The following is a 15549-nucleotide window of genomic DNA, read 5'->3' as shown; positions in this document are numbered from 1 at the left end:
GCCCTATTTATATTGTAAACCAAAAATTAAAGCTAGGAATTCTCTACAATACACGCTTATTAATGCGGAATATTCTCAAGGTTGTTTACTGATTTTCCTCCAAGATGTAATTTGTCATCTGTTTTCAGAACTGTGGAATATTTATAGGAGGATCACTTGAGCTCAGGAGGTCAAGGCTGCTTGTTCACAGTGAGCTGTGAAACATGGTGAGATTCTAGACTTAAAAAAAAAAAAGAAGGAATATTTGAAATATTCATTTTTGAAAATATTTTTCAAATATTTATTCTTCAAATATTCCTTTTTTCAAATATTTGAAAATATTTGAATATTTAAATACTGAAATATTTGAAAAATAACATTTTGTTTATTAGTTCAAAGTTTTCTGTTTATGAAGCTGTACAGAAAATGAAAACTGTTTATTATGTTATTTCAATTCTGTATATTCTTACTTTTTTTAGTCGACAAATGTAAAAATTTTTGGAAAGGGACATACCAACATTACCTACTATGGAAACGACTTTGCTAAAATTTCCATTTACAATAGTTTGAGAATGAATGCTTTTGTGCTATGTAGTTTGATGAAAAAAGGAAACAAGATCCTGATTGTTAGAATTTCTACCATGTCAATATAAAATGCCCTTTTTACTCCCATGTAGCACATCATCACAGAGACTGATAGAGCGAACCTTCCTTTTATTGTATTATTTCTGCCTGCTGGAACTAAGCTTACTCTTTTATCCCCAGTCTGTCTCAGGACTTGTTTTCTTAACAGGATGCAACTATGTTTGCATTTTAATGTGAGCTGTGAGGCCTTAACTTTTGGTAAGAGAAATTATCTCTTTTATAGTTATTCTAACAACTATGCTATTAGCCTAATACTGACACGTCACTTTAATTTTCCTGGGTATACTTTTTTAACTGTATTCTCTTAGCCCTCCCTTTTTTTCCATGACTGAATCAAGTTTTTTAACTTTTCTTTCCATTTTGTGGCCATTTATAATTGAGCATTTCATAAGTCATGAAATACTCTGCATATATGTAAAACAACTAAGCTTTAGTCCTCATTTTGCAGGTGAATAGGAAATCCCTCTCTTTTTTGTGTCTGTCTGATCAAAATTAATCACAAAATATACTCCATTTTGGGTGGTAACAATAAGTCACCTTAAAATAAGACCACTTTGGCATTTAATAAACCCATGTATTAAATATTATGAGCCAGGAAAAGGCAGGACAAGTAACTTCATATTAAATTAGTAAGAAGTTAGTTCCATGTATCTTTCCAACATCTCTGCATCCTTCAAAAGACAAAGCTCTTACCGTTTCTTTTGGAATCTGCATCTGGCTTGGCTCTGCATTCTAGAAGAATTGAAGAAAAACATAAATACAGACTGACCAAAGCCATCTTCAACACATAGGGACACAATGATTTATTTTAAAGAAAATTTTGTTGATTCTTAAAATCCACAAAATGTATCAAGGGTAATTATATGATGGCTGATGTAATGCTCGGTCTTCCAACCTTTTGCTGATGTGTGTGTTTATGTGTATGTTTTAAGAAATTTTTCTAGATATACATCTTTACTTGCTCATTCATAGTACATCATGAATTTATTATTTGGAGGAAAAGAAGTCTCACCAAACTGCTTTCCTAATCATGGCACTGTTTCTAATTTTGCTTTTAAATTTTCCCAATCAACAAAGTTTTAAGATATAGAATCATTTGATAGCTAGACCAGATAATAACAGTTTGAACTACAGTCTGAACCACCAGCTTTATACTTTAAAAGGTTGCACAGGAAATAAATGTGATTTTTTTTTTCATATAATGTTGACTTGCCTTAATTGCGTAGGAACATACAAGGATGATTTATAAAAAAGGCACAGATTGATAAAAGTATTTAGATTTAGACACAGAATATAAACACAGACCCCCCAAACAGAGGAAAATAGTTATGTCTACTAGATTCAAAGATTATTTTTAAATGCCCCCTCCCTTTAAGTTTTCAGGATTTTATTCTTTTAAATTTTGAAAAGCAGCTGCAACATGCATAATAGACTGACGGCCTACTGGCATACTCCTTAATGAAAAGCTCACAAGCAATAAATTACATAACCAAGAAAAAAAAAACAGTAGGTAGCAGAAGGGAAAAACAGAAGCCTGGAAGATCAAAATTGGACAAGAAGAACCTGAATAACCCTAAGCTGGCTATATGCTGGCACTAACTCTGGAAAAGGCTGCTTAAGAGCAGTGTCTAAGCTTTGGCAATCTAATAATGCTAACTAGTGCACTCTGAGACACTGAGGAAGAATTAAAGCTTCAGCAAATCACATGGAAAGCTAGTTGTTTTTCTTTTAAGTGCTCATTTACAATTTAATAGAGACATCTCCAGATTTAGGATCAGGTGGCATTTTAAGCTCAAAATTGGATAACAGTGGGGGGAAAACGAAAAACTGAATTTAAATTGAGAAATAATGCATTAAACATTTTTAAATATAAAGAAGTTTTCATAATTTATTCAAAATCTACTTAAAACAAAAGTGTCCACTTTTCAACCCTATCACAGTCTGAAATTTCCACAAAATCCACATTAAGTTTTAAGAGAAGTGTGTAACCAGGGGATGAGATATTATGACTAAAATTTACTTTCATTTATAATATTTATAGAAATATATAGTTTATACCGATAATAAAATATAGTTATTGTATGTATAAATAAAATATAAATTTTATCACAACACATCCATACTTGAAGACAGAACTTAAGAGAATTTGGGCTATATGATAAATTTGGAAACCTCATTCCTAAAACCTTGTCACTCTAGATTATACAAATTAATTTTTGTTTAGAGCTAAGAGCTAGATGAAAAGGATGTATTCCAAAAGGATCCAAGTAGAATCTGTTTTGAAATATTTAAAATATCACTTGTACTTGAAATAAAACAACTTTCTTACCACATTAAAAGACAAAGGCAACTCCTCCAATTATGTCATTTTTATATATAAATGAAACCTAGCACTTTTGCAGAAAAACACTCAGAACATGTACATCTAAGACATTTATTTCATTCACACCAATACCATGTACATCTTTATATGTATTAATGTATGTATGGAAAGTGAAGGAGACACGTTGCAAAAGTTGTAAATGCCTTTTCACTTCCTTCATTTATGTCATCCTAAATAACATGACCTGTATTTGTATAATTAATAGCCATGAGGCTTATTGCCACTTAGAGCTTTTTATTTTTAATAATATTTTTTTAAAAGGTATTCCTTTTCACACAACAGTAAGGAAGCAATCATCTATTTGGCTTACTGACATGTACTATGAAAATTTGAAATATGAAAATTTGTCATATGTAGTGTAGAAGATGGCAAGCTTTCAGCGACAGTCTGTGGAGTGACAGTTCTGAAATAATCAGCGTCTCTGTATTCAGTCAGTCCATCTGAGGGTGTACAGTGATGAACATTTGATGCCCTCGAAAATATCCCTACAGTCTGATGTTTAAATACCCCTCCATTCATTACTGAGGATATCCATTTCTGAAACTAAGGGAGTATTAGATAAAAGAACGTTTGTATTCAGTGAGGGCTGAAAGATATGTAAGATCTAGAAATTCCTTGGAAAATGTCTCAATAAACATTTGCCACCAGGCAACTAACCCAGACCCCTGGCTGCTGCATATCAGAAATCTTTCATCTACTCTAAATTTACACACCAGTTCCCTTGGGTGGAAGGCGTCTTCCTGGCGAAAGACCAGAAGGCTCACAGTTCCTTCCATCTTGGTGCTTCTCAACAGGGAAACAACTTCCTCTTGGGATTTGCCCGCTAAATCTACTCCATTTACCTAAAACAAAACAAAACAAAAGTTTTCAGCTGTAATCCTGCGGAAACAACAGGAAAAACACACACACACACACTCCAGGACTAGCCATATCTGCTATGGAACATAACTCTTTTCACACACAATTCTGCCATGATCTGGGAACCACTAAGACTTTGTGACTAATAAAGAAACTAAGACCTGATATCTGGAAGTAAGAAAGGAAGTGGTCTGTCTTTTAGTGTTTGTCATTAAACCCAAATGACAATCACCAGGGCACTGACAAGTAACAAGTAATAAATAATTCAAAAATGTCAAGTTAACACAAAACTTACTGGCTTAGAACTGAGATATTTTGATAGCCTTGTGCATCATAGATTTTCTTATACCAAATAAAAAGTTGTTGCTCTTATAAAGATTAATAAAAACACACCAAAAATATTTTGGTACTTGGTATTTTCACTTTCAATGAAATTTTGCTGATAAATATAATAAAATGTTTACCTCTAAAAGGTAAACATTAAAGAAACACAGCTACAAAACAATATTTTTTAGTAGGGAAGCAATTTCACATTAAATTTGTTCAATGTTATGAGAGAATTCAAGCAGGAAAAAAATTTAAAACAACTTGTTCTTAGGGAATCTTTTATCTAACAGGAAGTATAATATCATTATCAGAAAGCACTATATATTCCACAGAAATGAGAGCATATGTTTCCTTTAAAAGGTGTTCTACAATTTTTTCTTTAGACAAACATGACATTTGGTCCAAGGCAAATAAGTTTATAACTTAAATTGCAGTATCAAAATTTTCCTGTAGTTAAAATATATTTCAGAACATTTCCCCTTCTGAAAAAAAATCAACCTCATATAGCTCAAGGTACTACTATTAAGGAATGGCAGACAGGAGGACTGAATTCAAGTCCCAGCGGAGACTTACAAAATAAAACAAGCTACGACTACACACATGGGCTAATGTACCACTCAATTTATACCCCCAGGACGAGCGGCCTGTTCAGGAAGCAGGACCCTAAACATAATTTGTACTCAAACAAAAGAAAGTGAAAAAAAATCTAGATGATTAAGTCATTTGATACTTAAATTTTCTCTGTATGATTCTAATTATCTGGACACTCAGAGAAAATGCACATAAGTATCAATAGTGTATAGCTGCAACTGCAGATACTAGAAGGCTGGGCTTAAAACATGCAAAAATGAAGTTTCCATTTTAACACAAAGATGACAGCTATGGAAATAAAGCCTAACTCTAAAGACATACAGGTTGCAGGTCTTTCTCACTGTTTTAAAATAAAAAGGTTTTTCTGATATGTTGAAGGTAAAGCGATTATGTAATAAAAGAAAAAAGTGACTCAATAATAAAGCAATTATCTTTAGAAAGAAAAACCGAGAGAGCCAGAAAAGGACAGACATATTTTTTTGGACTTAGAAGACAGGAGGACTGAATTCAAGTCCCAGCGAAGACTCTTACAAATAAAACAAGCTACGACTGCAGACATAGGCTAAAGTACTACTCAATTTATACCCCCAGGAACAAGTGACTTTTTCACAAAGCAGGACCCTAAACATAATTTGTACTCAAACATCTGTTACTTCATTTCTAACAGTGCCTATTTAACATACATTGTCCCATGCACAGGACCAAAACAGTGGGAATAAAATGTAAAGGACCTAGGTCCCAAATGTAGACATGGAAAAAAATATGGATGGTATCCCTCTCCTCCCCTACTTTACAAAAATTCTTTAGGAAAACTCAATCTGGAGAAATATAAACCATATATGAAACTATAAGAAAAAAGGATAGTGTGGTAAAAGTTTACCTTAGCATTAATATTTGAATATTAGTTAATTAGGAAATGCAGTATCTGCTAATAAAAATACAGAGTGTATTTTCTGAAAAAAAAAAACTAAGAAAAATGGTTAAAAATATATTTTTCAATTTTCGTTTTCTCTTTTATGTGCAAATCATCAAACACAAATTATGTATGTTAATGTATTTCCAAGGCAGCTTCAAATACCAATGAACCCAAACTCATAAGACATAGAAAAAAATTTCAAAAATGATTTTTTTCTTTCCTGACATTTGACTCTTATGTCTCAATTTATTCTCCATGCTGCCATTTCAAGATTTCCTTGCTCCTCTTATCAAGACACACTGTTTTCATTTATTTCATCTGTCTCTGTTCCGAATACAAAGTGGATAATGTTTCCATATTGCCAGATATAAATATAAAGTCATCTAAAAATGTAACCTTATAGACATTTTATATGACAAAATGTTACTCATAAACCAAATGTCTGAGTAACTAAAAATTTATAACTAAACTAAATGGGGCTGGGCATGGTGGCCAACGCCTGTAATCCCAGCATTTTGGGAGGCCAAGGCAGGAGTTCAAGGCCAGCCTGGCCAATGTGGTGAAACCCTGTCTCTATGAAAAATACAAAAAATAGCCAGGCATGGCGGTGCACACCTGTAGTCCCAGCTACCAGGGAGGCTGAGGCAGGAGAATCACTTGAACCCAGAAGGCAGAGGCTGCAGTAAGCCGAGATTGTGCCACTGCACTCCAGCCTGGGCGACAGAGTGAGACGCCATCTCATTAAAAAAAAAAAAAAAAAAAAAAACTAAATGGAAAGATTAATTTCTCATCAGATAACATGGAAAAAAGAGCCGGGCACAATGGCTCACACCTGTAATTCAAGCACACTGGGAGGTAGGAGGATCACTTGAGGCGAGCAATTCAAGCAATTCAAGACCAGCTAGGGCAACATAACAAGACACTGTCTCTACAAAACATTTTAACAATTAAAAAATATATATATATATAAAAGACAACATGGAAAATTTAAACGTAAAACAGAAACACATTTTGTGACGCATACTTCCGCTAAAATGTATATAGTTTAATTTCATATTGTATGAAAATGTTTTTAAAAGTTGGCTCCTGGAACTGGAACATTTCCAGAACTAGGGAACATCCTGCTTGGGGATATCGCTTACCTCTATAAGTCTGTCTCCTGCCTTAAGTCGGCCATCCTGAATGGCCGCTCCCCGGGGGAGGATGTTCTTCACATAGATTGGAGCTGAGCCACCTATTGTTACATCTCTGGAAGTGATGCTGAATCCCAAACCTTCTGTACCTAGGTATGTGAAGGGGAAAAAAAGTAAATAAAATGAGATATCTTGAATTTTACAAGTGTATTGCACTAGTATACTCAACCTCAACTTGACATTTTGTAACTTTCACAATGGTCTACATTTCTTTTAATACTTTAAAAGTTGTAATGAAATTGTTCAAAATAGACTATATTGTGGAAGGTTTAAATGGTTTGCATATCAACAGTTATTAATCTAAGAAGAAACAGCAATCTTCTCAAAGACAAATACGACTGCTAAAAGTTGTCAAATCAATGTAAATCTTTGAATAGGAAATTCACTACATGAAGAAAGAAAAAAACTTCTGTTAAGACCCACAAAAAAAAAAAAAAAAAAAAGACCCACAGTACCTCAAAACTCAAATATTATTGTGCAATAATGACATCCAAATTTCAAGGGTAGGAGGTACGAGCAAGGGAGACAAAAATGTCCAGGAAGATGTAAAGGAATAGTGAAATGAGAGATCTCTCTACATAGAGGTAATGGAACCTCCCCAAATCATAATTATTCAAAGCAATTTACTAAGAGGATAAACCATGAACCATATTATCTTTGCCTAGTTCACTTCTAATTCACCTAAATCTTACCATGTATATTTCCTTCCCCATCCCCTACTCCCAAAAAAGGCAAATTACTCAGTGAAGACTCCATCTCAGATCATGGCTACCAAATCTGGGGATCATCATATATGTTTAAAGGTACTAAATGAATGATGCATTTATAAATTACTCTGATGATTCACAGAATTTAAATTCTCATTTCTTTGGCAGCTTTCTTGACAGGCAGTCTTATATGCTCAATACAATGCAGAAAAGCATTTATATGTCACTTGAATCAACATGCAATAAGCCAACATGTGCCCAGGAAAAGCTGCGAAGATAATGATACATTTCCAATGAATCAAAAAATCTTTACAATCATGATTTCTACCTAAGCTTTTTTTAAAATGTTACTTCTTAAGATATTAGTTTCCATTTCAGTTAAAATATTGTTAAGTCAAATGCTTGCTCATTATGGGAAGAATAAAGAGATCTGTAAAGGTGAAAAATCTAGAAAAGAGCATATTAATCTGATACCTCACTCAGTATAAAACTGTAATGAAAAGTGTAAAATATAAGTGAACAAAAAAATGGGTGAATAAAAATGTAGATTAAAGAAACATTAGAGGAGAAATAAAGAAAACACTCCATAATTATTCCTGTAGCAAAACCTACCATAGTTATTCTCAACATCAAACAAAGCATTCATTTACTTCTAGTCTGAAGTCACTTTAGGTTGCCTGGGCTATTAATATTTCTGACGTCTTCCATGCTGAACACCTGAACGGCATATTGTTTATATGAAATGTCTGTAATTGCTCTGCGGAGATTTTTCCATATGTCTCTGCTTTCACGAAACTCTAATGACTTGCAATAACATTTATTAAGAAAGAATTCTTTTTTTTTTTTTTTTTTTTTGAGACGGAGTCTGGCTCTGTCGCCCAGGCTGGAGTGCAGTTGCCGGACCTCAGCTCACTGCAAGCTCCGCCTCCCAGGTTTACCCCATTCTCCTGCCTCAGCCTCCCGCGTGGCTGGGACTACAGGCGCCTGCCACCTCGCCGGCTAGTTTTTTGTATTTTTTTAGTGGAGACGGGGTTTCACCGTGTTAGCCAGGATGGTCTCGATCTCCTAACCTCGTGATCCGCCCGTCTCGGCCTCCCAAAGTGCTGGGATTACAGACTTGAGCCACCGCGACCGGCCAAGAATTCTTAATTACTCTTCTTTTGCAATACTAATTTCTTTGAACTATGAATGCTGACTGTTGTAGAAACCTCAATACTATTAAAATATCAGCAATAACCCCTAAATCTGTAAGCTAAAAGTTCAGGCAATGACCTTTCAAGGAAAGATAAGTAGATATCAATTTTCATTTAACAAAGCCAACAAAACACTGCACTGACTGAAACAGATTACTGACCTTCTCCTCTGACTTTATTAAAAAGCTAATTTCTACAAAAGAGCAGGGTATTTGAGAATACCAAAATGGCAATAAATATTAAGAAATCATAATTATGGAAGCAAGTACACTGAGGCTATTCTGTTGTCATGTTATATAATATAGATCAAAAATTAGGCCAAAGAATCATTATACTGACATCTTTTTTTGTACTAAGAGTTGATTCCAGTTTTTGAAGAATTGCTGCCACTCAAAGCACATTAGCTCACTTTGAACTGAATCTGAAGTTTAACACTGACACACCCTATGTGTTTTTTTTTTTTTTTTGAGACGGAGTCTAGCTCTGTCGCCCAGGCTGGAGTACAGTGGCCGGATCTCAGCTCACTGCAAGCTCCGCCTCCCGGGTTTACACCATTCTCCTGCCTCAGCCTCCCGAGTAGCTGGGACTACAGGCACCCGCCACCTCGCCCGGCTAGTTTTTTGTATTTTTTTGGTAGAGACGGGGTTTCACTGTGTTAGCCAGGATGGTCTCGATCTCCGGACCTCGTGATCCGCCCGTCTCGGCCTCCCAAAGTGCTGGGATTACAGACTTAAGCCACCGCGCCCGGCCCACCCTATGTTTTTAATGCACTTCACTAATAAATGTAATAACTGGTAAGAACAAATTTGCTAGCTACAGGGAAAGCCTGTTCAATTCTCCTACAATCATTATTATTAAAATATATGCATTTAGTCCTAATCAAAGATAATCTGCATTCTTCCCCACATTTATACTAAACACAATTTTTATATAAAATATTTGTAAGTATTGGCAGCATGCACAAGCAGCATGTGTTGTCATATACTCTCACAGTTCGTAAATTAAGATCAAGATAGATCTATGGGACTCTATATCATTAAGATTACCCAAGGTCTGAAAAACACTTAAAACCATTGTTTCTCCTTACAGTGATTAAGCACAATCTTTCTAAATTAGCTTGTGTAAATGCAATCATATTTTTCATTAAATGCTATTAAAATAAAATCGGTATTCAAAACAATGGTTCTTTTAGTGGCAAATCACCTCATTTAAAAAGTTCATGTTATATCATGATTTGTCAAATATCCTAATTTTTGAAAAACTGTAATTAACTAAATCAATACAGCTGTATCAGTATAAAAAGGAAAAGATATTTATGAACCACTATCTTTATGACAGTGGTGAAGCAAAATACTATACCTTTTAGAGATCTCAAGCAGAATTTTATTTTTTATACAACTCTGTGGTTCCTGATATATTTTTGGTTAAAAACAAGGGCCTGTCATTTAAGTAGAGCAAAAGGAGGAAAGAGGATGTGATATTTCTCTCATTTAGGAAGTGACAGAGCCAAAGGGGTTTCTGTTGATATGCCTCTGTGTTTGTAAGGAGGCAAGCTGTCAACTCCTGATCATGTCAATCCAGTATTTAGAGCTTAAAAGCCAGCAACCAGAAAAAGAAACTTGAGGTTCACATAAAGTTCAATGAAAGAATATGATTTAGAAAGGAAACAGCAGTCTCAGCATTTACAACCTTGTGAATGCTACCCCAAATGGAAAGAAGAATGGTCTGAATATCTGGATATGGAAAACATTCTAGTAAGAATCTGTGGCCAACAGCCACATGACCTGAGGAAATAATGAACCTCTCTTGGAATCATTTCCATCCAACTATAAGAGTTGATGGTTGAGCCTATAAAGATAAATATTCTTTATAATAATACCATTTTGAAAGACATGATTTAAAAATATATCAAAATGATCAGCTAAAATGGATCATGAACAGTAAAAGTGTATCTTGGAGCCTGGACCAAACACTGGGTGAAAATCATAAAGTCAAGTCCAATAGTTTGCACTCAACTTTGAAGGAGGCAAACTTCAAGAACATGCTCTCTATACACAGAGATCCACTGTATACAGGAAGGGTACTAAAACACATAAATGGCTGAAAGATGCATGAAGAATCGGTAATCGCCATCATGACTTCCACATCACCATAAGAAAGAGAAGCAGGCCTGGACATGGTGGCTCACTCCATAATCCCAGCACTTTGGGAATCCGAGGTAGAAGGACTACTTGAGGTCAAGAGTTCCAGATCAACCTGGGCAACATGGCAAGACTCCATCACTACAAAAAATTTTTAAATTTTAAATGAGATGGGCATGGTGGCACGTGCCTCTAGTCCCAGCACTTGGAAGGCTGACGTGGGGTGCTGTGGGCTACAGTGAGCTATGATTGTGCCACTGCACTACAGCCTGGGCAAGAAAGCAAGGCCCTGTCTCAAAAAAAAAAAAAAAAAAAAAAAAAGAGAAAAGAAAAAGGAGAGAAAAGGAAAAGAAAAAAAGAAAGGGAAGTAATGCAGTAAAGAAAACAAAAGACAAGAGCCAATGGCCTGGCTTCTCAGCAACCTACTATAAACTCCTGGCAGCCTCAAACAAATCAGTTCCTCCCCACACCAAATACTGGGATTGATGTGCACTAACTCTCAAGTCCTCTTTGAGGGCTGGACTTAGACAGCAAACGGGGCAGTCAAAATGGTCAAACCCTTACTATTGTTCTGTGTTTGATATTAATGTCCTGAAGCCATTTTTATTCACAATCAAAAATTTTACTGCAGTAGTAGCTGCTATCTTCTTCTCATAGACATATTTTAAAGTCTTATTCTCTGCACTTTTACATTTTAATTTCTACAGAGCAAAATAAACCTGAGACATTTAAGAAATACAATTTTAAACATGTTAAAAGGTAAGTAGCTTTTAAAAATCTATCAGTTCTTTCACAAAATAATGAGATAAGACTCAGGGTGCTTTGGGTTAGTAGGTTGACTTGTAAAATAAATTCCATTTCAACCCTTGTGTGTTGCTACTAAGAAAAGAAATTCCACAAAACAAAAACAAGATAGGTTATACCTTTCTTAAGCTGGATATTAAGCCTCTTGCCTATTTTTTTGGTGTTATAACCACTGCTTACAGTCGCACTAAATACATTCTGAGGTGCTGAGGCTGGAGCGGATGGCGGTTTTCCCGAGGGGTGTGCACTATGAGGTAGTCGTGAGTGAGAGTCTATCTGCTCAGGCGGGTGGTTCAGTCGGGGTGCTCTCTGCACCGTGTGAAGCCCTGCACTGTTCACACTCCTGTTGTCAATATACTGGCTGTCAGGGCTAAAACGGCTTGAATAGTAATTGTTCTTCTCACTTTGAGATAGTTGTTCATACTGTTCTTTATTTGCTGCAGGAACCACATGGAACCAAATGATGGGTGTACGCATGGCTTGGCGAAACATATGTTGTGCTCTGGGTTTGAGAAAGAATAGAAAATTAGCAAATTAAGACTGACAGACTAGAAGATATTATGAACTTAATTACGTATACTAATTAAGCAATAAGAACTGACAGGCTGTTGAAATTGAAAAGCAAAATTCTAATAACCCATTTATCAATCAAGTTTGTAGCTCTGATCTACGAATAGCTGTTTCTTCAAATATAAATTTCTCATTGTCTCAATAAAAATAGAAAAATTATCTACAACTACAGAAAAAATTGTTCTCTCAACTGTAAACCATTAAACATGTTTTAAGTACAACAGAGGTATTATAATTTCAATAATAAAAACCAAATGGAACCTTCTCTTTACGACATTGTCTAATACAACTTGGAGACATTACAAAATATTTCCATTTAACTTTTCAATGAAAGAGCTTTATAATTATATATAGAATCTTGGATTGGGTTAGATGTGTATTTAAAATTTTTAAAATACACACACGCACACTCAGAAGGCTATAGAAAGTAACTATTAATTATCTATTAAGTTGGTATATGCAAAAATCTCAAGAACAGCAATCCAGGCTCAATAATTCAAAATGCTGACAGCTGTGGGTCACGGTGCAACCATACGACCAGCCTGGGAAGCAGCTCTTTCTCATGCTGGTTCCCTGGTCAGGACCCCAAGTTCTTAAGAGTTCTGTTTGCTCCTGCCTTGTTTTATAGGAACTGGCCAACTTTTATGTTTCTCATTGACTAAGGGCCTGAATCCAGATAAAGTATATCTGAATACAACCCAATATTGAGGTGCAAATGAGCTTTATCTGCCTGTTTGTATCTAGAGAAATTGTGTGCAGCAAAGGTGGATGGGTGAATTAAAGTATAATAAAAATGGGCACACTGTCAATTTTCCAAAAGGGGAGGAACCAGCAAAATTATAAAGCTGAAACGGGGGCTATGCTACTTAAGAAGAGCTATATCCATCAGAGGACATTTTGAAATATAGTCTAATGGTATTAATTTCTTTGAGTATGATTAAATTTTTAAAAGCTAATGGCAGAAAATATTCCTGTCTAGTATACAGACTGAGATCACAGATATGTTGTTTGAAGCATTTGAACTGACTGCACTCTGTCGTGCCTAATGCAAGTAAGAAGAGAAGTGCAGCGAGCACACACTTACTGTTCAAATCTTCTATTTCGAAGGTCGCCATCATTAATCCTGACAATGCAATCATTCTCATGAAAGAGATTTTCATGTTCAGCTTTACCACCTTTCTCCAATCGTTTTACTAATAACCCCAGGGTTCTAGAACATTAAGAATGCAAATGATTACACATGTAATATCTCCACCATGCACACTGCCCGACCACTTTAATGCTGGTATTATATTTACAAAGACTTCCTTACAAAGAAGCATGTCAGAATCACTATTGATACATTTTTAAACGACAGACAAAAATCACAACAGTTTAAATGATATGCAAAAATGCATCCCTTCCATAAATGTGAAAAATCATTTTCTGGCTGGTCAGTATTATGTTTTGAGAACAAGCTATAGCACTCTCTCTGTTTACAAATGCCCCAAACAGAGCCCGCCTAATGGTTGAGTGGGTATTGCAGTGTGCAGCATGGATAAGCATGTATTTTTGAATGACTTGGGCAATTTTCTGTTTTAAGCCAGCTGGTATGCTAGCTTAAAAAACGACTGCAACCCCCATCTTTCTGTGAAAGTAAAGGTAATGAGGAAAAGCTAACCTCATTGCACTGCAGCTTTGAGAATGATAATAGGAAAGATTTCAGAAATAAAAGAGTTTCCGTGCTTTGCATTTGAATTTGATAGTGCTTAGTACTGTGAATTTCAAAACCTGTTAGATCTCCTAAAAGTAAGTCATTTATTGTCAATATTCCCATTTGGAAAAACAAATGACCAAACAGAAAAACAGCAGTGAGAGGTTCAAATAATGCCAATCGCCATTCATCTCTTTCATATATGTATGAAATACTTCTTAGGTTGAAAGAAACCTGAGGTTTCTCACTCAGGTTGAAAGAAAAGTGTGAATGACCTTTGAGAGACCCCCTACTTGCTCTAGAACACTAACTTCATAACTGACAGGACATTCTATACAGACTGGGACAAATAGGAAATACTTCTTTAAATGACAGTATAAGCAACAGGGGTCTTAATCTAGCTCGGATTGCTGTTATTTTTATTTTTTCACTCTTACTTTTTTTTGAGATGGAGTTTCATTCTTGTCGTCCAGGCTGTAGTGCAATGGCATGATCTTGGCTCACTGCAACCTCCACCTCCTGGGTTCAAGTGATTCTCCTGCCTCAGCCTCCCAAGTAGCTGGGATCATAGGCATGCGCCACCACATCCGGTTAATTTTTTTGTATTTTTAGTAGAGCCGGGGTTTCACCATGTTGGCCAGGCTGGTCTCAAACTCCTGACCTCAGGTAATCCACCCGCCTCAGCCTCCCAAAGTGCTGGGATTACAGGCATGAGGCACCGCACCTGGCCTGACTGCTGTTAGTTCCTTGGTGGCTGGCATAAATTTTGTATCATGATATTAAAATTTTTATATGAACTTATTTTTTTTACTTCCAAAATTTGTATTTTCCTTCATAATCCGAATAAAGAGACAAAAATGCCTAGACAGGCACTAAAATTGAGAATCCTGCATAAATTAAAATTGAAGACATCTTAATTTTCAAATAACATCTATATGATTTCCAAGAGAATTACAACTTGCAGTCATCTGTGTATGTTTTCCAGTAGAAATATACCAAAATAGATAGCTGCTGCTTCTATACTTTTCCAGTAATTGTTGTATCTGTTCCATGGGCATTTATCATATTCTTCTGTTATATACATAGCTTATCTCTATTAGTGCATTGTAAGCTCCTAGCAGAGAACATAAGATTCAGCAGTTCGAGTCTTGATAAATGACAACTGAATGAAGGCATGATTGAGTTTAGCTGAGGCAAACAAGTCTATTTCTAACAAGCTTTTTGCAAAACAAAATATAAGTGAACAGAATTTAGATTCAGACAATTTCTTCATGAAAGTATCATTTCTACTAAAGATATGACGAAACGGAAATAAATGAAACACAGGCAAAAGTCCTATTTCACTTGTTATTTTGCAGTTTAACATTTTTACGAATATTTATAAGGTCATAATTTCATTCTAATTTTTATTAATAAATATGAGGTGGCATTATACTAGAGTCAAGCCTATCGGCTTGCAAGAACTATAATTTTAGCAGTTGAGAATCAGCACCTACTAGTGTAAGCGTCTAAAAATATTAGTGACTAGCAAAAACAATATTATGTAGGT

The 15549-nt window shown here is 35.3% G+C and overlaps 1 protein-coding gene across 5 annotated transcripts in view; it reads right to left on the bottom strand.

The window, feature by feature from the left end:
• PARD3 (par-3 family cell polarity regulator) overlaps positions 1–15549 on the bottom strand; it is a 720675-nt gene that overhangs the window by 260748 nt on the left and 444378 nt on the right. For 4 of the 5 annotated variants that reach the window (XM_023218156.1, XM_023218152.2, XM_023218155.2 and 1 more), the window contains exons 8-12: positions 13392–13517; positions 11857–12239; positions 6842–6981; positions 3721–3849; positions 1318–1356 (exon numbers count right to left, since the gene is read on the bottom strand). In XM_023218156.1, coding sequence (XP_023073924.1) covers positions 1318–1356; positions 3721–3849; positions 6842–6981; positions 11857–12239; positions 13392–13517 — 817 coding nt within the window. The remainder of the gene's footprint in view (positions 1–1317; positions 1357–3720; positions 3850–6841; positions 6982–11856; positions 12240–13391; positions 13518–15549) is intronic. The other variant, XM_023218154.1, reaches the window with a different exon arrangement.

This window comes from Piliocolobus tephrosceles, chromosome 9 (genome assembly GCF_002776525.5).
Source record: "Piliocolobus tephrosceles isolate RC106 chromosome 9, ASM277652v3, whole genome shotgun sequence".
NCBI classification, from domain to species: Eukaryota; Metazoa; Chordata; class Mammalia; order Primates; family Cercopithecidae; genus Piliocolobus; species Piliocolobus tephrosceles.
Note: the sequence above shows the minus strand (reverse complement) of the source record. Positions and strands in the feature narration are given on the sequence as shown.